Below are 23,466 nucleotides of genomic sequence, written 5' to 3'. Positions count from 1 at the left end.
GAGGTATTTTTTATACACGGTTGTCCATGTATACCAGCAATGCCAATACCCTATGTAATCTTAGGCTGGTCTGCTGCCTCATACGCAACTGGAGACGTTCATAACCTTCCCAAGGCTGCAACCAGAGCCTAGTGGCTGCTCTTTTGATGTGATCGTAGGCTTGTCTGCGCCCACCACTTGAAGGCACATACTCCTGTCCGTTTACTTAGACCCCTCCTGGAGAAGAGCAGAGGTTGTGAAGTAGATATTTGTAAAAGTCACCAGGCCTGCAAACGGGTGGCATTTCTTAGAAAGAGGCACATTCCCACCCCTCCAATACCTTTTATTGTAATTCTGCCTCCGGATTTCACCACAGGTCCTTTGCCTTTCCTTTTCTCTACAGGGTCTCTCTGATGTTGGCTGACCTAGTTCAGGGTCTTTCATGATGACGGCCTGGCTGCTCTGGGGTCTCTAATAACTGCTGGGTCGCCATGGGGTCTTCATGGTGATGTTTGAAATCTATCAGACGATGCAATAATAATAATGTGTCTTGTTTCCTGGCCCAAAGCGTTCAAAATCTAGGTTATTTCCAAAGCAGCCGGAGTAAGGGCCCGCAGAAGGAGGACAGGTGGGCTGTCTACCTGCTTACTGTGGCAATGTCTGCACCTGCTTTACACATTACGCCCTTTGTTGTTGCTGATTGCCCCACTCCTGCTTTCATCTGTCAGCGCCTCAGCTCCTGTTTGTCTTGGACCCGCGTCTGTCTAAGTGCTCTTCTGTGCTGTCTTTAGCTTCCCACGTCATCGGGCACAAGCCTCACTATTGCATGTCAAGTACATGCACACTCCATCAGTGCAGCAACTCAGCATCTCAGAGATGTTATGTTATGTGGAATTGTATAGCACGTTGATCACCCGAGAGGGTATCCAGGCACTTGGGGCGGGGGGAGGCATGTAGATGTGTGTATATGTGTGTTCACAAGGTGCTTATGATGATATGTTATGTTGATTTTATGTACCCAGGTGGCGCACAGTGTACAGACCCTTAACATAACTGTACCAGTTTACAGTCTCTTGCGTGCACTCACATGTGGCTGACATGTGGTACACACCCCCACCACTACTCTGTTTCAGCTCTTAGCCTCAAACACATACCTATTTGACACACATTGAGTGCACCCGTAAAATCACAGTATCACCTCACACTTTCATACACTCGTGTGTTCCTACCTAGCAGAAGAAACGTTGGCAAAGCCAACAGGTTACGCCTCTGCAGATTGAGAACACTGGGAAGTTGTCCACTTTTAAAAGAGCTGAAAAAGACAAGTGCCCCGTGGAATTAGGTGCCCAGGAGAGCTGGCAGTCAGATATATGCTCTGGAGTGGAGCCATCACATTGTGAGCCGCCTGTCAATGTGTACGTGGTCTGGGAATCAGCTGCCACCCCAGCCAAGTTAGGAATATCTCTGGAGAGCTGTCGCTGTGTTCAGGTGAGGCAGCACCCTTCGTGAGGTGCGAGGTATCATGTCCACACATGCAGGTGAGGCAATGCCTTTCGTAGGGAGGGTGGTATCCTTGAGAAGTGTCTCCTTGTGCTCGTGAAGCAGTGCCCTTCATGGGGAAATGTGAGGGATCCTGTCCACGTATGCAAGTGAGGCAGCCCCCTTCATAGGAGGGGTGAGGTATCATGTCCACGTATGCAGGTGAGGCAGCCCCCTTCATAGGAGGGGTGAGGTATCCTGGAGACATGTCTTGCACAGGTGAAGCAGGTGTGAGGTATGTTGTTCATGTGTAGGCGAGCCAATGCCCTTCGAGAGAAAGGTGGGATGCGTTGACGTAGAGCTTCCCAAGTGTGCAGCTGCAGAAAGAAAGTAAATGATGTAGTGTGAGGTATCCGGGGAGCTTTCAATAAACCAGAAGCTGATCCTGGGTTTGCCCCAAATCAGTGGTGAGCTACACAATGAAGCGTTGTCCATTTATGCCCGGGCTGGGGTAAATATAAACACACCCCTTCGGTGCAAATATTTTAACGTTTGCACGGGGGCTGAAAGTGAGCTCTTTGGCATGCGCATGCTGGGAAGCCACTGAAAACACACCCAAGGCCAGCGTGGATCTTAGAGAGCTGCCCACCCGGACAGGTGCCCGAACAGAGCTGCTTCCACATGTGGAGGGGTGATGGATAGTGGACAGCAGGAGCCGGGGTGTAGCTTCTATTGGTGCAGCAGTTGCAATGGCACTGTGATGAGAGGTCTGAGGGGCCCACTGAACCTTGATTAGTGTTATATTTCATATAAAGTGCAGCGGAGGGCTCATTCCTTCCTTGCACAAGGTCCCATGACATCCTGCCTGTGCTATTGGCGGGTGCTGCTGAACATTCATTCTTAGGTGTCTAGCTAAAAGTGCTTGCCATACAAGGGTAGCGCCTGAGAAGTGAATGCAACAAGTTGCGAGTCCGTGGGCAGGTGTGCGTCTAAGAGGTCTTGATGTGCTTTTTATCCATTACCAGCGAGCACGGCGCGGCTGAACAGGTATATGTACAGGCAACAAACAAGCTGAGTTACAAAGATAATCAAATTAAAGGCAGTGAACGAACAATGTGCAGTCGACTAACAATCAGGACTACAAAAAAAAAAGAAGTGAATGCACACGAACATGTGTGCCCCAGAGGTGCTCTTAGAGCTGTGGCTATTTGGAATGTGTCACCCAGAAAGTAAAAGGAATAAAAGAAAACAAGTAGCCTTGTGTGATGTCTCGGGCAGTGCGGCTGAATTGTCTCGAGCAGTCAGGCTGAATGTCTTGAACGACTGGTTGAATGTCTTGAACGACTGGTTGAATGTCTTGAACGACTGGTTGAATGTCTTGAGCAGCCTAGTGTAGGGTCTGAGCACCTCCAGGATGTACTTCATGCATCCTCGTACACTGTGAAAGTAAAAACAAAGTACTTTGGGAAGCATGTGGTTAGTGGAAGGAGACTGGTCAGTAACCAGTCGCAATGGCAGAAAGGAATACTTTGTCGAGGCTCACACGACCTGCATGGATGGCAGGACCGCAAAGCAGTAGAGAGCAGGAAGTGAAAGCAGACGACATGCTGGCCAATGAGAAGCACGTAAATTAGATCAACAGTGGACTAAGTCAATGGTAAGTCCAGGTAAGTACGGGGCGGATTACAAGCCCCTTTTAGGATTTTGTTTATTCACAAAAGTGTTTGCTAGCACAGCGCTCAAGTGGACACAGGCAGGCGAAACTTAAAAATGTGTCTGCTGCCACGAAAGACTTACCTACAACTGTCTCCGTCTTACCTCATTTGTGTGTGGTACTCCACAACCACCACTCGACCGCTTCTGATCCATCTAGGAGACGCATTTAAGTCTGTGAGACTCCCCTTCTTTCAGCTAGTTCGTTATGATGTGATGATTACATTAATGATTGTACCTATGACATGCTAGCATGGATTCTTAGTGACATTTATATATATTCATACTGGCATTTATACATATTCATACTGACACATACTATCAGAGAAAGGCACATGTAGGAGCATATGTGTGCTATCGCTTGTGTGTACATATTTTCGTGGACAGGGTGTATTTGTAGCGACTAAGGCCCATATTTATACTTTTTTAGCACCGCAGTTGCGTCATTTTTTTACGCAAAAGCGGCGAAAATTTACAAAATGATGCAAATGCAGTGCTAAAAAAGTAGAAATACGGGCCTAAATGACACTTGGAACATACCTAGTCATACTGGCACAATCACACACAGCATGGGTTTGTAATGACACTTATTCGTAGCATTATTAGCATAGGGCACGTGTTAAAATTCATTTTTTACAGGTGCATAGTGACAAGTGATGACTCCTGTCCCTGCCGCTCTATCTGACCTCAGGGAGCAGAGCCTCATTTTCTAAAGCACGAGCTGTTTCCAGAAGGTGTAGCCCTTCACACCAAGACCCCGCATTATAACAGATCTGACAGACCTTCACATTTGCATCACCTGACTGGCGTCACATTGGCATTGATTAAGCGCCCACGAGTTTGGGAATGGAGTTAGAATAGTGAATCTACCAGGGCGATGGCATGTCTGGTCAGGGCAATAGTAGATCATGGAAATCATGGCTGATCAGGGTCGTGGATGGTCAGTGTTGTGGTTATGTTGCAGTAACATTTTTGTCGATTTCTAGGTTGTCCTTGTGGGAGTAAATATTCTTCACAAACTCCCAAACATAACAAAACCTCTGACTTTGTGTTCCAGGCCATTCTATTTCTGTCGAGAATTCAATCATATTTGGCAATATTTGTTTTCATCATTGGGGCCAAAAGAACCAGCACCATCTCTCTTGGGAGAAAAAACACCAAAACCCAATCATTAAAAAAGGCAGAACTCTATTTTTATTTCAGGAAGCCACTGCCTAAAAGTTCCAAATAAAACAACATGTATACTACGAGTTGCATGGCAGCAAAATCTGATAAAGTATTCACCTCTCAATAAATGTAATACCAATGCAGTGGGGCAAGTACATTTGAGCTTTTGAAAAATGCACTATGAGGTAACAGATGCCTCTGAAATACGCAACTACAAGGTTCCCAATGTACTAGGGACCAGAAAAGGAAATTAAAGCCAAGGAACACATCTGGTAGAATCTTTGCTAGTTCGACAGTGTGTGGTAACAATGCTCATTTTTTTATTTTTTGATGGACTCTTGTCATTGCCAAGATTCAATACGGGGCAAGGTAATCCAAACCTGCTTTTAGGATAAACAACCTAAAGTGCTGTTTCTTGGACCAACTGAGGAAAACAAAATGTGTATTTTTGCCTCCTATGCTGCAGCACACAGGAACCAGCTGAATGCAAATCAGCCTTGGTCTTGGTTCAATAGGAACAGTCAAGTCGAACTATCAGGCCAGGTCCCCCTGAACAGGTACAATAACCGCAGCCTGGTTTTCACTTATTTGGGCTTTGTCAGTAAGGGGCAGCTTGAGTCCTGTGACACAGTGACTATGGATCCCTCTCTGGACATGCCCGTAACACTCAGGGCATCACTCTGAGGAAAGCAAAAAAATGATTAATGATAAGCTTCAATTAATCTCAGCTAGTGTAATAAGGAGCTCATCCCGTCCATCGTCTTTTTCCCCATCGTTCCGTCTCAGGCAGCAACCAGGCACATGCAGATCAGCTTTGGCCCTGCTCCAGTAGTAGCAGCCCATCCCGAATTGCATGACCATTGTCTAAGGGGAAAGAGAAGCAGCCCCAGGCCGGTTTTGATCTACTTAGGCTTCGTTGGTGGGGTATATCTGAGGACCAGTGGCACAGTGAGCACGTCTGGGCATTCCCATCACATTAAGGTGCATCACTGAGGAAAACAAGAGTGATGGGTGGAAAGCTTGAATTAGTCTCAGCACTGGTAATTTCTCAAAGCAGCACGCCCAGTCCATCATTTTTTATGGACAAATTAATTGCACACAACTTGCAAAGCCTTTGCATTGGTAAGAACCTAAATTGGGCCCTAAAATACCAAACTGAACTTATGATACACCATTAGCTAGTAGAGCGTCACTGGACCAAGCAGCGTTACAACCATTGGCTAAGAGGATCTTAGCCCCTGTCAGCTGTTGTGGCCTGGGCTGGACTTGGGCTGCTGGCGCGAAGGTCACCCTCATCCTAAGTAGTCCACTGACCCTCCCGAAGGCCATTCACTACTTGGTGGAAGGTGCATCACTGGGTGTTTTTTGTTCATTGTTTACTGTGCCTCCTGCCACCCCGCTGCCTCTGCCCAATATGTGCCCTTTGCTATTAATTGCTTGCCATAAGCAAGTAATATATCAGAGTGATGGGAGACAAATACACAGCAGGCTGGTCTGAACACACACATAAGTACAGCATAAGCTAGAGAAGCAGGCTTTCATCAGTTCTGCCTTTCAAAGTAAAAAACAGGTCTATGAAACTAGAATGCAAATGTTAAAAGTGGGTTTTTTAATTCCCATAGTGTTTTGTAACACAAGGCATGAAATGTCGGACTATGGCATCAGGTTATATCCCTGTAATTCATGCAGATGCCCTACTTGAGTATATTCTTATAAATATACTGCCTGCACGGTCCCTACTATGGCGGTGCATGTGTTCGTTGTAGGACAATGGTCTGAACCCAGTAAGTGCATGTCAGTTTTTCTTACTTTTGAGAATGAAAAAATGGGTATCATTGAGTTCACTACTGAACACTTGCTATTTATAGTGCTAAAATGGCAACATCTTCTGCAGATACTGCATACACCACAAGTTGTTATATATTTGTTGAAAAAAAACAAAACAATGGAAGCCTAGATTACAAGGCACAGAAGCAACAACAGTTGGTATTGCAGCTCAGTGGGCTAATGCATTCATTTCAGATATTTATCTTTAATGCCATGGCCGCAGGTTCTAATCCTGCTGGGTCCACTCAGCTTTTCATCCTCCCAAGATAAATAAAACGAGTACCATTGATCTGGGAAACTGTTAGCATCTCTCATGTGTCAAAAGCATAAAGAGACTTATTTAGTGTTAATGCGCTCTGCACAAAATGTGCCTGGCATGTCTATTTTAACCCACAAAAAAGGGTCGGAAGCATTGAAACACAAGCTTCCTCAGCAAACAACAGCTGTGGCAACCATGCTATGTTTGATTGCGAATCGCTTCCATAAATGATTAACAGTACCTCCAATGACTGGACACTCCGTCACTCATGCGTTGAGTCCTTATTGGAGCCATAGAGTGGCTTAACAATGTTTCCAGTGATTTGGGCCTTTGTGATGCTGAGATCCGACTGATGCACACCAGCAGCAGGCTTCAAATGTCATAGTGTTGGTAACTACATGCATTAGTCAGATCTCACACTCTGCTACTAGCCATGCTGATGCACAGCCCCACAAGACGCACCTTGCTTTCACCACTTTGTTCAAGCATCTAGCGCCTCACCGAGCATGTCCGTAAACGCCAGACTCCAAACAACATCCATTCAAGCATGCACCCGAAAGAGCATCTAGGAGCTCCATACAAATTAGAATATTTCCCAGCCCTCAAAGCGTATAAAGCACTACAACATTCATGCACTGGGACCTCATGTCACTCCTGGGATAACACCACATAATAGTTCCCACCGGCCTAGCACTGATGCCAGGTGTTGGGCTTCTGTCGCTTTTAGGCTGACATCATGTAGTGTTTAAAGCTGGCTTAGAACTTGGGTTTACTCCACACACTATGTATCAGTACCCAGTCGCGGCTTTCGCGACGCTGAAGGGGCGGGGCGACGCGCGGGGGAGAAGGAAAATTTACGGGGGGAGGAGGAGAATTAAATAAATAAAATAAAAAAGTACCTGTGCCGCCGCCTTCAGAACCGTGCTGCTTCTCTCCTCTTTGCTGCCTGCAGGCACAGGCTAACAAGCCTGCCCTGCGCCAATCCTGACGCTGCTCCTAGCAGTGTCAGGATTGGCTGGGAGCACCCAGCCAGGGCGCTCCAAGGCAGACTGGGAGCATGTGCAGGCTTTCTCCAGCCCAGCAACTGTGTTGCTGGGCTGCAGAGAGCCCTATGCACATGTGTGTTTGGCCAGCCCGAGACAGCAGACCAAACATACATGCGCTCATTGCTCGTCACCCCTGTGACCCCGCCCCTTTTCCACCGTTTTTGTGGAAAAGGTTTGCAGCTGCCGCTGCTGGTGGGGGGCGACGTTCCTCCGCCCTTATGGAGGAGCCGCTCCTGTCAGTTCCATTAATTCCAGATGGTAAGGATACATGTAAATGACCCGTTTCAAGACCATGAGCTATCCCTCAGACATTTTTGCTGCAAGCTCTTGCATAGACGAAGCAGCAAATGTCTAAATAGGTCACACTGCACACACACTCGCACGTGACTAGCTAGCTACCCGTCCGCAGAGTGCCTCAGCTCCTCCTCAGTGGTAATAAGCATTATATGAATACCATTACAGTTCAATCCCCTATAGACACAACATACCCACATTAGGGCACCATCACTGAAAAAGCAAAGCCAAGGAAAGTAGGTTGTTGATGCCAAGTGTGCACTGCCTTTCATTGTTTAGAAAGTGTCTGACCTGTCACCTTTAAATGTGTACCCTTGCAACATTAATCCCATTCTAGGTTGCAAGCATTTGGAACAGCATTGCCACAGAGCTAGCCAGTTCACTGGGAGGCACCACAGGCCTTCAGCCACCAGCTAGATGGGTATGCAACTCTGAACTGACTGCTGGGAGGGAGCACAGGCCTTCAGCCACCAGCTAGATGGGTATGCAACTCTGAACTGACTGCTGGGAGGGAGCACAGGCCTTCAGCCACCAGCTAGATGGGTATGCAACTCTGAACTAACTGCTGGGAGGGAGCCCAATGGACCCTGAGCCCCCAGACACAGAGCCCTGCAACAGCCTCATGGCCCCTGAACCCCCGTCAGGCAGTCAGTAATTTCTCTCTGTTTCTCTGAGTGGGGGAGGGGCACTGGCCAGAGAGCCATGTAGCTCTGAACTGACTGACACATGTTGGTGGCCAATAAGCAATCCTTTAATTCGAAGCTGTTACAGGCACATAATTGAGTTTTAAAAATGCAGTTAGGGTCTGTCCTGTAAATGGGGTCGTTTGGAATCGGTGCACGATTACTCATGACCTTGTTAGTAAAATATAAAAAAACTCTTGAAACATTTTAAGACCTCCCGGAAGTTTGGCAAAAAAACAAAATACTGCTCCTATATTTAAGCTGTTCTTGTGAAAGGTAAACAGTGGTAACCTTTGGGCGAGTAGTAGTCTCTCTGTGCTGCGTCAGTAAAGGAAATTGGAGTGGTATAAGGTAGCAGGCTCACAAGTGCTTGTCGCAGGTCGTAAAACATGTTGAAACGGTGAATATGGAACCTTGTAAAGTATTTTATATGCTATTTAAGCACTTTGGACACATTTTGTGAGATACACGTTGCATTGCAACATATTGCTTCTAAATTTGGATTTCCATTGCTCTTGCAGCTGAGGATTAATACATACTGGTTTGGGGGAGGGCGTTAAAAGAATCTGCCGAAAAAATATCAGTAGATTCCCCCTCCCACCCCAGCAGAATAAACATCATATGTAGTGTACCCAAGATGGCAGACATGTCATTATCAGAGACACCTTCGTCTCTGCCAAGGTGCAGATGTGACTCTGCCAGACGTGGTTGTAGGAGAGCTGCACAAAGCCGCCACCACATCAGCAGGATTTAACACTGTAATGTCGCTGTCCAGTGACGCAACTGGCCAGCCGACGTGCGCGTTGTTGTAGGGGTGTTGTGTGTTACACAACACCCCGGGTGAAATCCCCGTATGTTTACGAGGGATTTCACCTCGTAGTTTGTGCTTGTTGGTTTGCTCTGTGGCTCATCGCCCGGAGCTATAAATAAAGAAGGGCGTGGCTGGGTGCGGCCAGAACGGAGCCGCGCAGCAAGACGGAGACCCGTGCGGACGGGCTCGTCTTGAAAATAAAGACGCACTCAGTCGCGCCGATTAGAAATAAATACACCTAGTCGCGTGTTTTATTTCGGTGGCCGCCCGCTACAACCACCGAGTGTCCCAGCCCTTATAAGGGCTGTGGACACAACAATTGGCGACGAGGAGAGGCGAACCTACGCCTCGAGGTTCGGGCCCTGCCGCGGCCGCGTGACTCCCGCGGTGCTCGTGCGGCAGGGCGGGGAAGAAAAAAAAAAAAAAGAAAGGGAGAAGAATCAAGAACAAAATATTGTACACATCCCTGGAAAAAAAGAGAAGAATAAACACACCTATACAGAGGTCGATGGCACAGGTGTAGAAGTAAAAGGGAACATTTACCCCAAGACTCAAAAGACAAGGAAACATCAGGACACAGTGAGTACAAGTGCCCCCCCACGAGGGTAATAAAAAAAAAAAAAGAAAAAAATACATTTTCAGCAGTAGCATAAGAACAATAAACTTGTCCAACATCACCTAAACCACAATGTCAGCAATACCTCCAGTAGAACCCTTTGTGGTAGAAGGGGCTCCCTCGACACAAGCGCCCAAGTGGAGAGAATGGGTGGAAAGAGTGTTGCTATTTTTTGAGGCCACGAAAGTAGCGAATGACCAGAAACGTGCCATGCTCATCCACATAGGAGGCAAGGACATATATAAAATCTCCAAAAACCTTGTGGAAGATGCGCCCAAGACACACACGACGCTCATAGCTGTCCTCAACCGCCATTTTGAGCCGATGGTCAATACTGACTATGAGAGGTTTATATTTAGACAAGCGAGACAACAAATGGACGAATCGCTAGATGCTTTTCACCTAAGACTAAGGGAGCTGGCGGGCACGTGTAGGTTTAATGACGAGACTGAAGAAGTCAGAGGACAGTTAATACAAGGGTGTGCCTCCCTTCCCCTTAGGGAACGCATCCTAGAGGAATCTGGGAAATCGCTACCGGACATTCTACAGTTGGGACGAACAAAGGAGCTCTCAAAAGCGAGGGCTTCCCACATGGAGGCGGCCTTACAACGGCCCATAAAAGAAGAGGTCACCAATGCAGTTATGACACCCCGGAAGAAAACCCCACAAAAAGTGAGTAGTCCACGCCCCAGGCAATGTGGGTATTGCGGGGGAGTGCCACACCGAGCCTCCGAGTGTCCGGCTAGGGGAAAGACATGTACGAGCTGCGGAAAGACGAATCACTTCGCAAAGGTCTGCAGGTCCAAAGACACTGAGGCGAACCGTCAACATCGCGTTTGAAGAGGCCCCTCCTGAAAAATCAGAGCGAGGGAGCGACATGGATGATGATGAAACGGTTATTCATGTCGTCCACTCCTTATTTGCGACCACACCTACCAGCCATCGTCAAGCGCAACTTCCAAAGTGCCAGATACTGATGGGTCATCATGAAGTGGTTGCTGTAGTGGACACGGGAGCATCCATAAATCTACTGGCTGCAGAAGAGTATCACCAAATGTCCCCAACCCCAACTTTGACCAAGACAAATGTCAAGGTGTATGCATATGGACAAAACACTCCCCTCTCCCTGAGGGGCATGTTCCACACCACTATCAGTCATGGACAACAGTCGATATCAGCGAAGGTCTACGTGACCGAGGGAGGAACTGGCATGCTGTTAGGCTGTCAGGCGGCGGAGGAACTACAAATAGTGATGTTCGCGCTCAGCATTCACCAAGAATCGGTGACGAAGTTGGTAGCCAGGTATGAGGGAGTTTTTAATGGCATCAGGTGTTTACGAGGCCGGGAGATTAAGCTCCACATTGATCACACAATCCAACCAATAGCTGTACGCCATCGGCGAGTAGCGTTCCATCTCAGGCCCCAGGTAGAGAAGGAGTTAGACAATCTGGAAAAAGCTGGAATCATTGAGAAGGTTTCGGGGCCCATCCCCTGGGTGTCGCCCATTGTGGTAGCTAGGAAGCCTAAACAACCAGGCGAGGTGAGAATCTGTGTGGACATGCGTCTCCCAAATGCGGCCATCAAAAGAGAAAGACATTTGACCCCTACGATTGATGACATTCTGGGAGAACTTAGTGATTCGAGATGGTTCTCGAAGCTTGATCTCCGGTCGGGGTACCACCAGCTGGTGTTGGCCCCTGAATCCCGCTACATAACGACCTTCTCGACTCACGTGGGGCTCCGGAGGTACAAGCGTCTAAGCTTTGGAGTATCCAGTGCAGCGGAAGTATTCCAAAACGTTATCCAAGAGCTATTGGTGGGTTTGCCGGGAACCATAAATGTCAGTGACAACATCCTCGTCCATGCTCCCACCATTGCCGAACACAACGCCAGATTACAAAACGTTCTACAACGCATCCAGGACTCAGGACTAACTTTGCATCGGCAAAAGTGTGAGTTTCTAAAAGACCGAATACAATTTTTTGGTTACACGTTCTCGGAGAAGGGGGTTGCCCCTGATCCGGCGAAGGTCAATGATATCAAGGAGGCGCCGCCGCCCACCACTGTCACGGAAGTTAGAAGTTTCTTGGGGATGGTGAATTACTGTGGTAGATTCATAAAAGATTTGTCTAATCTAACCCAGCCCCTGAGGAATCTTCTTAAAACGTCGGAGTCGTGGCAATGGGGGTCTGTTGAACAAACAGCATTTGACAGAATCAAAGAGGCTTTGTCTAGCGATACTGTGCTAAAATATTTTGATCCCAGACGGAATACCAAGGTTGCTGTTGATGCGGGACCCAAGGGCCTTGGAGCTGTACTGTTGCAGGAGCAAAGAGAAGGAATGTGGGCTCCTGTCGCTTATGCCAGCCGTTCCCTCACTGACACTGAACAGCGTTATTCGCAAATTGAAAAGGAAGCTATTGCGGTCCACTGGGGTTGCAAGCATTTCCATATTTACGTATATGGCCGCCCGTTTGTGGTTACCACTGACCATAAGCCCCTGCTTCCGCTGTTCAATGGAACCGCTTCCAAACCTCCGCCAAGAATTGAGAAATGGATGCTACAATTGCAAGATTATCGGTGCCAATTGGAATATCGTCCGGGATCTGAGAATCCGGCTGACTATCTATCGAGACATCCTAGGAGTGCCTCGGAGGTGGAGGTTGAAGAAGCCAAGGAAACTGAAGAATATGTCCGGTATGTGACTGATCGATCCCGGCCTTTGCCAATGACTATGGGGGAAATTATACAAGCAACCAAGTCGGATGAGTGCCTGCAGAAAATCATGGCAGCTGTACAGAGTGGTTGGTGGCACCGAGTCAAAAGTCAGTTGCCTGTCTTGAACTCTGAAGCTCAACGCATCATCGGAAGCCTTTTTGCCGTGAAGGGTGAGCTTACCATTGACTCTCAAGGGTGTCTGCTAAGGGGAAGTCATTTGGTCATCCCTTCTTCTCTCACCGCCAAGGCTGTTGAGTTGGCACACGATGGCCACCAAGGAATGGTCAAAACAAAGAGTCGACTCCGATCCAAGGTGTGGTTTCCTCTCATGGACGAAAAGGTGGAGCGGTTAGTTAGGTCATGCCATTGGTGTCAGGCTACTGGTGAATCGACTAGGCCTGTTCCTATTGAAACTGAGCCGACCCCAACAGGTCCATGAGTTTCTGCAAGTTTGGATTTTGGTAGTTTACCTGATGGCCACCACACCATGGTCATTATTGGTGATTTCTCGAAGTATCCGGAGGTTGAAATTATCCCTGCCCTCACAGCCGATGTGGTGATTGCTGGATTAGAGAAGATGATGGCTACTCATGGTCTAATTGCCGAGATTAAGACCGACAATGGGCCACCTTTTCAGAGCAATGAACTGGCTGAGTATCTGAAGATTACTGGTACCCGTCATCGCAGGGTCACAACGCGTTGGCCTCAAGCCAATGGCGAAGTGGAGCGATTTATGCAGACTTTGACTAAGGTAATCAGAATTGCGGTGGCCGGTGGCCAGTCTGTTGAGTATGCCATTTTCTCGTTTTTACGGAACTATCAACAAACGCCTCATTCTACCACCAGTTTGGCTCCGAGTCATGTCGTATTTGGAAGGGCGTCTGTTGATTCGATTCCTCATCATTCTTCATGGTCTCCTCCTGAAATGGCCCGGGATTTGGTTCAAGAGAAGCGGCGGATGTCGAATCTAAGGGTCAGCCGTGCACGGAAAGCCACTGAGTCTGATCTGAGTGTTGGTGATCAGGTCTTACTCAAACAAACTCTGCCTGGTAGCAAGTTTCGTATGCCGTTTTCTACAGTCCCGTGGAGAATTGTTCAGCGACGAGGGTCTGCTGTGACTGCCCAGCGTGGTACTGATACTGTGACCCGCAATGTGTCGTGGTTTAAGAGGTTTCATGAAGCGAGTGACCTTCAGGAGGAGGGCACTGGAGATGTCGGGGAGAGTGGTCCGGTGTGTGTGGGGCCTGTGGATGATGTCTCACCGGACAGGTCGATGAGTCGTGCTGGAGGAGGTCCTGTGTCTGTCCCGATTGGAGGTGGCATCTCAGCGATCCGGATCTGCCAGATATGGTTTGCGGGGCAATCCTTGTCCTTCCACCCGTCTTAGGGATCATCTGTGTGATTATTGAGTTACATTTCAGGGTGGTGGTTTTTGTGTGTTTTTGCATTTTGTGGAGGAATGTAATGTCGCTGGCCAGTGACGCAACTGGCCAGCCGACGTGCGCGTTGTTGTAGGGGTGTTGTGTGTTACACAACACCCCGGGTGAAATCCGCGTATGTTTACGAGGGATTTCACCTCGTAGTTTGTGCTTGTTGGTTTGCTCCGTGGCTCATCGCCCGTAGCTATAAATAAAGAAGGGCGTGGCTGGGTGCGGCCAGAACAGAGCCGCGCAGCAAGACGGAGACCCGTGCGGACGGGCTCATCTTGAAAATAAAGACGCACTCAGCCGCGCCGATTAGAAATAAATACACCTAGTCGCATGTTTTATTTTGGCGGCCGCGCGCTACAACCACTGAGTGTCCCAGCCCTTATATGGGCTGTGGACACAACAAACACCATGGAAAAGGCATTGGACTGTCAGGCAAACTTAAGTAGCATGTCCCTTGCGTGCTGGGACATTGCCTCTAACATGTTAGAGAGACTAACCACGGGGGGTATTCCCATTTCCTATATTTCCTGGTTGAGTTTCCATCAGTTTGAGGGAGATTGGCAGATTTTTCACCCAAAAGATTATTTTCTTAAAATAACTCTAAAGAAACCTCTAGTGCAGTGGTTCCCAACCAGTGGTCCGAGGACCCCTGGTGGTCCGCGAAGCCTCCTCAGGGGGTCCGTGACTGCTTTGAAAATGAAATAATATTAACATATTAGGTCCTCAGCTTTCATTAATGACTCATTGGGGGGTCCCCGGATTCAAATTATGATTCAGTGGGGATCCCCGGGTTCGAGTAGTGATAAAGTGGGGGTCCACAGAAGTCGAAAGGTTGGGAACCACTGCTCTAGTGCGCTGATGGACGTCACTAAATATGTTGGTTTTCAGTCACCTTCTTAGTAGAGGCTGCATGTCCCTCAGCACACCGGACGTGACATCCCCTGACCAAATTTGCGATGGTGGTGTTGAATCAAGCTTCAAGAGACAGTTAGGGGTTAGATTGAAACATAAACGTAAAGCCTCAGCTACAGCTACTTTCAGCTCCATCACCATCCAAGCAGCCAGATCAGAACCTCTAGCACACAAGGTTCCATACCCAGGATTCCAATCCAAGACCCCACAGGCGGCTAGTTAGTTGTTAGTCCTCCAAGCCGCCCTAGTCTGGATGATTTGTAGGGAGGGGTAAAGCTGCGAGCAAGCTACTTGTTGACCTTTTCACGGAACAAAAAAAGATCGTCGTTTGAGGAAAGTGAATGTGACAAGCAAGAAAAACACAATTAAAACCTGTTATACCTCACAAAAATCCATGTGCAGAACCTTGGTGGTCATTATGAAACGAGCACAAGCAAATTCACTAATATTTGTGTTGAAATTGACACAGTAGCTAATAGTGAGATACGCTAAAATATTCAAAAGTAAACCACACAAAAAAACTTAATTTGGTGAAACCAGGTTTATGAAAGTAAATTCTGGTGAAGTCATTTTGACAGAAACACGGTGAGGTTCAAAAAGACAATTTATAGAATATTTTTTTGATTTTTAAGTTATATGGAGTCTGGTACTGAAATCATTTTAAACAAACTAGAAATAGGGAAAAACATCCTTCAAATTTTCAAAAAAGAAAAAAACTGCTGCGGTCGACTGCCTTCTCTATCTACCATGACCACAGCTGTAGAAAGAAGGGACCGATCAAGCGAAACAGGGAAATATGCTCAATTAAAGAAAGGAAAGAAAAAAGAGTTTTAAGAGGGGAGGAGTTTAATAAGCTACTATTAGGTAGAAAGAAGGATCGACTAAAATAAAGAAAAAATGGGAGGGGAAACTGCACTGCTGATTGCAAAAAAAAAGGGAAGGAGGTGCCCTTTGAGAGGGGAGTATCAGATGCGTGGGGGTGGTGTGGATGGATAGAGGCGAGGAGAGGGACAAGGTATGCAGCGAAGCTCAAAATAAACCGAAGGCATCAAAACAACCTGTAGAAGGATGCTTAAGGTGATGACATGCGTTGCAATGTGTACCTGGGAGGAGGACGACCTCTAAAGGCAAAGGAGGACAAAGACAGGGAAAAGACAAGTGAACTGTACAACAACCATTAGCAAAGCCAATATGTCTGACTTTAATGTGCCAACATGTTAATACCAAATGGTTTTGCCCTGAATGCACAAATGGTGTTTATCACGTTAAAGCCTGCCTATTGACTTTGTCAGTGTGTGAAAAAAACATGTTTTAAAAATGCTTTCTGCATATGCAGAGAATAGCATGATGATTAAGTGTACTTTCCAGATGCAAATCGTCCCTCATGCATTTGAATGGACCTACTGGAGAATGGAATGATAAGCTAAATGGCCAATAGTAAAATGTGAGGCAGTAATAATGCTCCTGTAGATAGAGCGAAAGTCCATTCTATGCACAATGAAACAATTAGTAACAATACGTCTTACAGATAGCTGCGTTGTCAAACCAGGGCTCAAAAGGGGAACGGTGGTCTTCCTGTGGCCATGTGTAAGACAGTTGCCCAGTGACCTGAAAAGGAGGGGGGTAAATAGATAATGCCTCTTCAGTCACTAGTGAGTTTAGGGACTTCAGATGTCTTCATAACTGCACTATGATACACATACTTGCTCACATGCATCAATTCATCCGGCCACTGCGTGGGTAATCGGCACTAAAACTGATTAAATAATTAGTGTTATTTCATGTAACAAAATACCTGCCTGTAGTCTTTATCAGGGTGTAATAACAATCCAATACTATGATCTGGGACATATGCTTTTCATTATAAATAAGCCTGGCCTACACTCTTTGTTGTCACATTTCATTACACACCAGACCTATGGCATCTAACATAACTTATCCTAATGGACACTTCAGGGCAATATCATCCAGCCTCTATGGCGGAGGAGCGTCACCCCCGCGAGCAGCAGAGCTGCAAGTCTTTAACAACGAAACAGGGATAAACTATGTTTATTATCGTTTTGTTGTTAAAGGAGTGGGGCCATGGAGGATGACGGGGACGAGGTGCACTCCCCTCAGTGTGCATGTATGTTTGTCTGGCTGTCTTGGGCCGGTGAAACACACATGCGCACTGTGCTCTCTCCAGCCCGACACTGTGTTGCCAGGCTGGAGAGAGCAGGCACAGGCTCCCAGTCAGCCTAGGAGCACCCTGGATGGGCCCTCCAGCCAATCCTAATGCTGCTTTGAGCAGCGTCAGGATTGGCAGCAGGGAAGGATGGGAGCCTGCAGTGGCGAGGGAAAGAGGAGCAGCCCTGTGCAGCAGCAGAGCAGGTACGTTTTTATTTTTTTAATTTATTAAATGTTTTTGTGAGCCCCGCGTGCCGCCTGCCCCTTTAGAGCGCAGCAAGCCATGACTGATATCATCTAAAATTGTCTTCGCATCATTACCACGTCACCTGTTATATAGAGCATTTTGTTTCCAACAAGGCAACTATCAGACACACATTCATAAAATTATAAATGTGTGCAAAATTGTTAGCAAACCAATATTGAACCACTGTTATGGAGGCCTAACGTGGAATCTACCCTCTGCGGTTTTTCCAAGGGGGTAGTACCAGCATCCTTGACTAGTATGGAGCTCTGTGACCTTCCATGTAAAAAAATACCTGCCTATGATCTTTAATGCCAATCCACCTTTAAAGGCCTTAAGTGTTTTCCACTATAAATGAGTTAGGCTAACATCTGGGTCATACATTATCATAATAAACAGATCTGACCGCTGTTGTTCATAACTTTTCCCATCTAACCAAAGAAGCTGTTAGCCATTATCTTTGATTTGTGACTATAAGTTGTTCAGTCCTCCTGTATTGAGCATAACTTGGCACCAATGAGGAAAATATTATTAAAATTACAAAATTGCCTACAATTATTATTGGTTAAACAATGTGTAACCCCTCTCTAAAGGCCTACCAAGGATTATCACATTATAAATATTCAACCCAAGGGTTTGCCAGAAGGGGGTGACCTGCCCAAACCCCTTGCCTATTGTAGTAATCTGTTGGATTCCATGCAGACAAATATTTGTCTACAATCTTTAACACAGTCTAATAACAATTCACATAAAAAAAGTATTGCCTGTTTTTTCACAATAAATAGATCAAGTCCGCTGTTTTTGTTACAACTTTGTATCATAAACAAATCAGACCTATGGCATCAGGCACACTTTTTCCCAGTGAACCAGTGACTCCTATAGCCTTAATCCCTGCCTTTCAACCATAAACAAAGCAAGCTTACTTTATTGATCATCACCTTTCTCACAGGGGAACTATCAATCATACACTCATAACATTACAACTACATAAAATTACAGTTGACAAAACAAAATACAACCCCACCTAAAGCAGGGCAACAATGATTATCACAATGCAAATCATTTGCCTACAGTGGTGATCTGTGAGAATCCATGTTAAAAAATACCTGCCGATAGTCCTTAACACAATCAATCAATCAATCAAGAATTTGTATAGTGCGGCTAATCACTCATAGGGTCTCAAGGCGCTGTATGTGGACGTGCTGCTCAGTAGAAGAGCCAGGTCTTGAGGTCCCTCCTGACCTGCTTCAGTGATTCGGTCTGCCTGAGCTTGGGGGGAAGTGTGTTCCATGCCCAGGCTGCCAGGTAGGAGAAGGGATCTTCCTCCTGCTGTACTTTGCTGGATCTTGGGGACAGCTGCAAGGGCGAGCTGGGATGAACTGAGATATCTCTTGGATACGTAGAAGGTGAGGTGGTGGCTGAGGTATGCTGGTCCTATGTTGTGCACTGCCTTGTAGGTGTGGATCAGGAGTTTGTAAGTGATGCCCTTGTTGACTGGGAGCCAGTGTAGGTCTCTGGTGTGGGAGTAGATGCGGCTGTGTCAGGGCATGTCCAGGATGAGTCTGGCTGCTGCATTCTGGACTCTTTGTCAAGATGGTAACCATCAACCCATAAAGGTGTACTGGCTTTCACATATGCTTTTCACACAAAATATTCCGAGGCCTTCTGCATTTGTCATAACTTTAACTAATAAACGGACAAGACTCACATCCTTGAATGTTGAACTGGCAAAATAACCAACTCAGTCCTGTTGTACTGAGCTTAAGTTTCCCCACAATGCAAGAATGCAATAGAAGCACTCTTTTTCAGTGGAAGCACACACATTTTGCCCAACAGAAGCACACAAATTCTGCCCAATCAAATGCTGTATTCAAGTGACCAACATAGGTGGAGCTAAAGCTCCTCTCTCAGAAGCACTTTTGAATGCTCTTTTTTGTGAATCACATAAGGTAATCTAAAGATTTTCTATTGAACAAGACCTAAAAAGGAGATGTTTCTACTACCCATTTGACAACAAGGGACCCCTTTAACTTGAAAGAAAAAAAACATACTTAAAGGGAAAACACATGTTGAATGCCATATTTTGAAGAGCTCATGGCATAAGTTTTGTCAGAAAGGGTTTCACCCAAATAGGTTGTCTTCAAGTTTACATGCAACACCACCAGGCAACATGGGTGTTCCCTGTCAGCTCTTCAGCTACGACGTCACAACTCGAAACATTGTTAGCCACACTAGTAAAACTTAGTCCTTCGCGTTCCAGGGTCAGCATCTCCTGCCATTAAGCCACATATCCTTCCAACAGTCAATGTGTTAGACTTGGCATCATTGGCATGGTCTCCTCTAACTCTACTTCCCAGGTTGCTTCTGTGTGCTGGGTTCTGTTTTTGCTGTTTTGTTTGCTCTGGACACTTTATCACTGCTGACCAGTGCTAAAGTGTAAGTGTTCCCTGTATAAATTGTATGTGTACATTGGCTTATCCATGATTGGCATATTTGATTTATTAGTAAGTCCCTAGTAAAGTGCACTAGAGGTGTCCATGGCCTGTAAATCAAATGTTACTAGTGGGCCTGCAACACTGGTTGTGTCATCCGCATTAGTAGCCCTGTAAACATGGCTCAGACCTGCCACTGCAGTGTCTGTGAGTGCAGTTTTCAACTGCCAATCCGACTTGGCAAGTGTACCCACTCGCCAGATCTAAACCTTCCCTTTTTATACATGTAAGGCACCCCCAAGGTAGCCCCTAGGTAGCCCCATGGGCAGGGTGCAGTGTATGTTAAAGGTGGGACATGTACTTATGTGTTTTACATGTCCCAACAATTAAATACTGCCAAATTCATGTTTCAGTGTTGCAAGGCCTATCTCTCTCATAGGTTAACATGGGGGCTGCCTTTAAATTTTATTAAAGCATAGATTCACTTTGGGAGCAGATAGACATGTGGAGTTTGAGGTCTCTGAACTCAGAATTTAAAAATACATCTTTTAGTGAAGTTGGTATTTAGATTGTGTGTTTGCAAAATGCCACTTTTATAAAGTAGGCATTTCTTGCTTAAACCATTCTGTGACTCTGCTTGTTTGTGAATTCCCTATCTGGGTCAGTTTGTTAGTTGGGCTGTTTGCACCTCTCCTCTAGACAGTGACACAAAGGGAGCTGGGGTGTAGCCTGCATATCCTGATGGGCCATCTGGGCTGAGGGGAGGGGAGGAGAGGTCACTTACACCTGAAAGGGCTGTGCCTGCCCTTACACGATGCAGTCTCAAGCCCCCTGGTGTGTGTCTGGAGCCTGGCCTGGGCAAGGCAGAATCTTGAAACCAACAGAGACTCCTCTTTGAAATAGGCAGAAAGGGATATAAGAAGACCACCCAAAACCCCTGAAGATCAGATTAATTCTGGAACCAAGAGGACCCTCTGCCAAGGAGAGGAGCTGGAGGCTGGAGGGAAAGTACTGCCCCTTTGCCTGTGACTGTGCTTTGCTGGGTTGGCTTCTGCCTGAGAGAGGACAAAGATTGACTTTTGTGTGACTTCCCACTGGTGAAGAAACTCCAAGGCCTTGAACTGAGCTTACCTCCTATTGTTGAAGTCTCAGGGACATCAAAGGCTTCTCTCTGCCAGCACTTGGGCTTTCTGCTGAGAGTCCTGCCTGCCAAGTGGTGCCCTAACCTGTCTCTGGGCCCTTGAAAGGTGCAGCTGGTGGAAAAGGACTGAAATCCACGCAAAGACCGCCGTGCGGGGAATCTTTCGACGCACCACCTGCCTCGTGGCTGATAAACAGCGCGCCGCTGATCTCGCAGCTAAAATCGACGCTCCACTTGCATTGCTGCTGGGAGATTGATGCAACGCGACTGGAGAAACGACGCGCAACTCCTGCAAAGGCTGCTGTTAGCGACGCAAGCCCCCATGTAGCACGGTTTCTTGACATCATGCGACCAGATTTCGACACAACATCGCTGGGCACAGAAAATCAATGCAAAGCCTGCCCGGCCCAAGGTGCCCGTCCGGATCGACGCATCGCTCTCTTGCGGGAGAGAAGAAACTACGCACGCCAACCTGACTGGAGAATGAACGACACACGTTCTCGCTTGCGGGTGAAAAATCAATGCATTGCTGGCCCTTTTTGACACACACTCGCCCATGCGACTTTATTTTGACGCTACCCAGGTACTTTTGTACGCTAACAACGTTCTCACTGTTTTCTAAAGGATTTAATACTCATTTTCTTTTTAAATTCATAACTTGACTTGTATATGTTTGATTTTTGTTGTTTTGTTTAGATAAATATGACCTATTTTTCTAAAACTGTGTTATGTCATTTTGTAGTGTTTTCACTGAGTTACTGTGTGTGTTGGAACAAATACTTTACACATTGCTTCTGAAGTTAAGCCTGCCTGCTCGTGCCAAGCTACCAAGAGGGTTAGCAGGGGTTAACTGAGTGTGATTCTCCTTTACCCTGACTAGAGTAAGGGTCCTTGCTTGGACAGGGGATAACCTGGCTGCCAACCAAATACCCCATTTCTAACACAACGTAAATAGATGAGGCATCTCACTGCTAGGAACAGAATGGCTCCATCTCTAATGTTAGTTATAGCTGTGTGTTTGTGTTATAAAGAAGACAATAAAGAAAAATTTAAAATACAATGGAAAACGTGAAAGGTGCCTCTAACGATTGTAATCAGACCAAAAGAGGACGCTCATGGAGCGTCACTACCTTCTTGAGGCTCTGGGTGGAAATGCTTGAAGTGTTGCATCAATTTTCTAGCCCTCTGTTTCAAATTCCACCTAGATTTAAAATAAGCACTGGCAATGCCAGTAGGTCAGTCCGGTTTGCATTTTAAGTCCTGCCTAAAACATACAAACGGCCTCCTGCAGTTAAAAAACAAACACAATCGTTCGTTCTCTGCCTATAATGCACATACGAGTTAAACGATTTCATGTGATGACTCAAGTGTACTTTTAAGATGCAAAATAGTCCCTCACACAAGCATTCCATATGAGGCGGAATGATATACCAATGGCAAATGATGCTGACATCTCATGTTTCGGGCAGAGCCAAACCTACTCTGTATATAGTGAAACAACTGAAAAGAAGAACTCATGCAGGCATCTGTGCTATTACTCCAGCCCCAAAAAACTGTCAGCCCTGATAAAGCCAGTGGTCGAAGTGCATTAAAAAAACAGTATGGGAACTATGATGCTGCATGTAGTGAGGGCGGAGTCAGTGAGCGTGGGGGGCGGGGTCAAGCTTTATTAATTTGAACAAAAAAGTCCGTACTCTTTTTAATTGAAAAATAAACATTTTTGAACGATTGAGTTGCTGCAGCTTGAAAGGGGAGAAGGGATTCCTCTACCATGAAGTGGCGCACGGGAGAGGCAGCGGAAGAAGAAACAAGCCGTCTCTCAAGGGTGCCTGCTACCTGAAGGAAGTGTAACTGTGTGTGGGAGCCGGTATAGACTTTAATTCATATAATCCGGAATTTGTCCTTTTAGTGGAAACCTGTAAAAAGGTTTGCACTTGGTACAGTCAGCCTAATAATAAACACTTGACTTTTTAAAGCAGTTTAAACATTTAAACAAAATCTCTTTGCAGATTTTGGGACTGACCATTTGCACTGTGTGCAACCTATTTTATACTGTATTGAATACATTTTTAATCTAATGATCTATTCACTGTGTTTTCTTTCCCAGGCACGGAGCTACTAGAACTATAAATATAGGTCACTAGTTTCCCAGGGCACCCACAAGGATTAAAATCGGTGACCATCCAATTACACTCACAAAACATCGGAAGTGATCGCACTAACCAACCGAACTGTTCTACCATAAAAATGTATTTTCCACAGACACATTTTAGAAGCATTTATTTTCCTTTTAATGTCTGTGCATTTTATTTTATATTCAGATATACGAAGGTGATAGGTCACAAACAAGTTACAGACTATTTTGTTCTTTTTAACCACGTCTCTCCCTCAACCCCCACGCTCGATGGCCGCGCCCTCGTTGTACCCAGGATCACAGTTCCCATATTTCTCTTTATACACCTCGACCACTGGTCCTTGGCGCCCTTAATGCTTAAAAAAATAGTTCTGAAACACCTGATTCAACAGGAACGCCCGGTGATTGGCATTGC

The 23,466-nt window shown here is 46.3% G+C and overlaps 1 protein-coding gene across 8 annotated transcripts in view; it reads left to right on the top strand.

The window, feature by feature from the left end:
* The window catches only part of LOC138284503 (myotubularin-related protein 9-like), a 160,952-nt gene that overhangs the window by 58,957 nt on the left and 78,529 nt on the right, over positions 1-23,466 (top strand). For 6 of the 8 annotated variants that reach the window (XM_069223360.1, XM_069223358.1, XM_069223359.1 and 3 more), the window contains one exon: positions 548-607. The exons of the other annotated variants lie outside the window; for them this stretch is intronic. In XM_069223360.1, the coding sequence (XP_069079461.1) occupies positions 548-607 (60 nt within the window). The remainder of the gene's footprint in view (positions 1-547; positions 608-23,466) is intronic. 8 annotated transcript variants of the gene reach the window in all.

Source organism: Pleurodeles waltl, chromosome 3_1 (genome assembly GCF_031143425.1).
Source record: "Pleurodeles waltl isolate 20211129_DDA chromosome 3_1, aPleWal1.hap1.20221129, whole genome shotgun sequence".
NCBI lineage: Eukaryota > Metazoa > Chordata > Amphibia > Caudata > Salamandridae > Pleurodeles > Pleurodeles waltl.
This window is presented reverse-complemented; position numbering and strand designations above follow the sequence as displayed.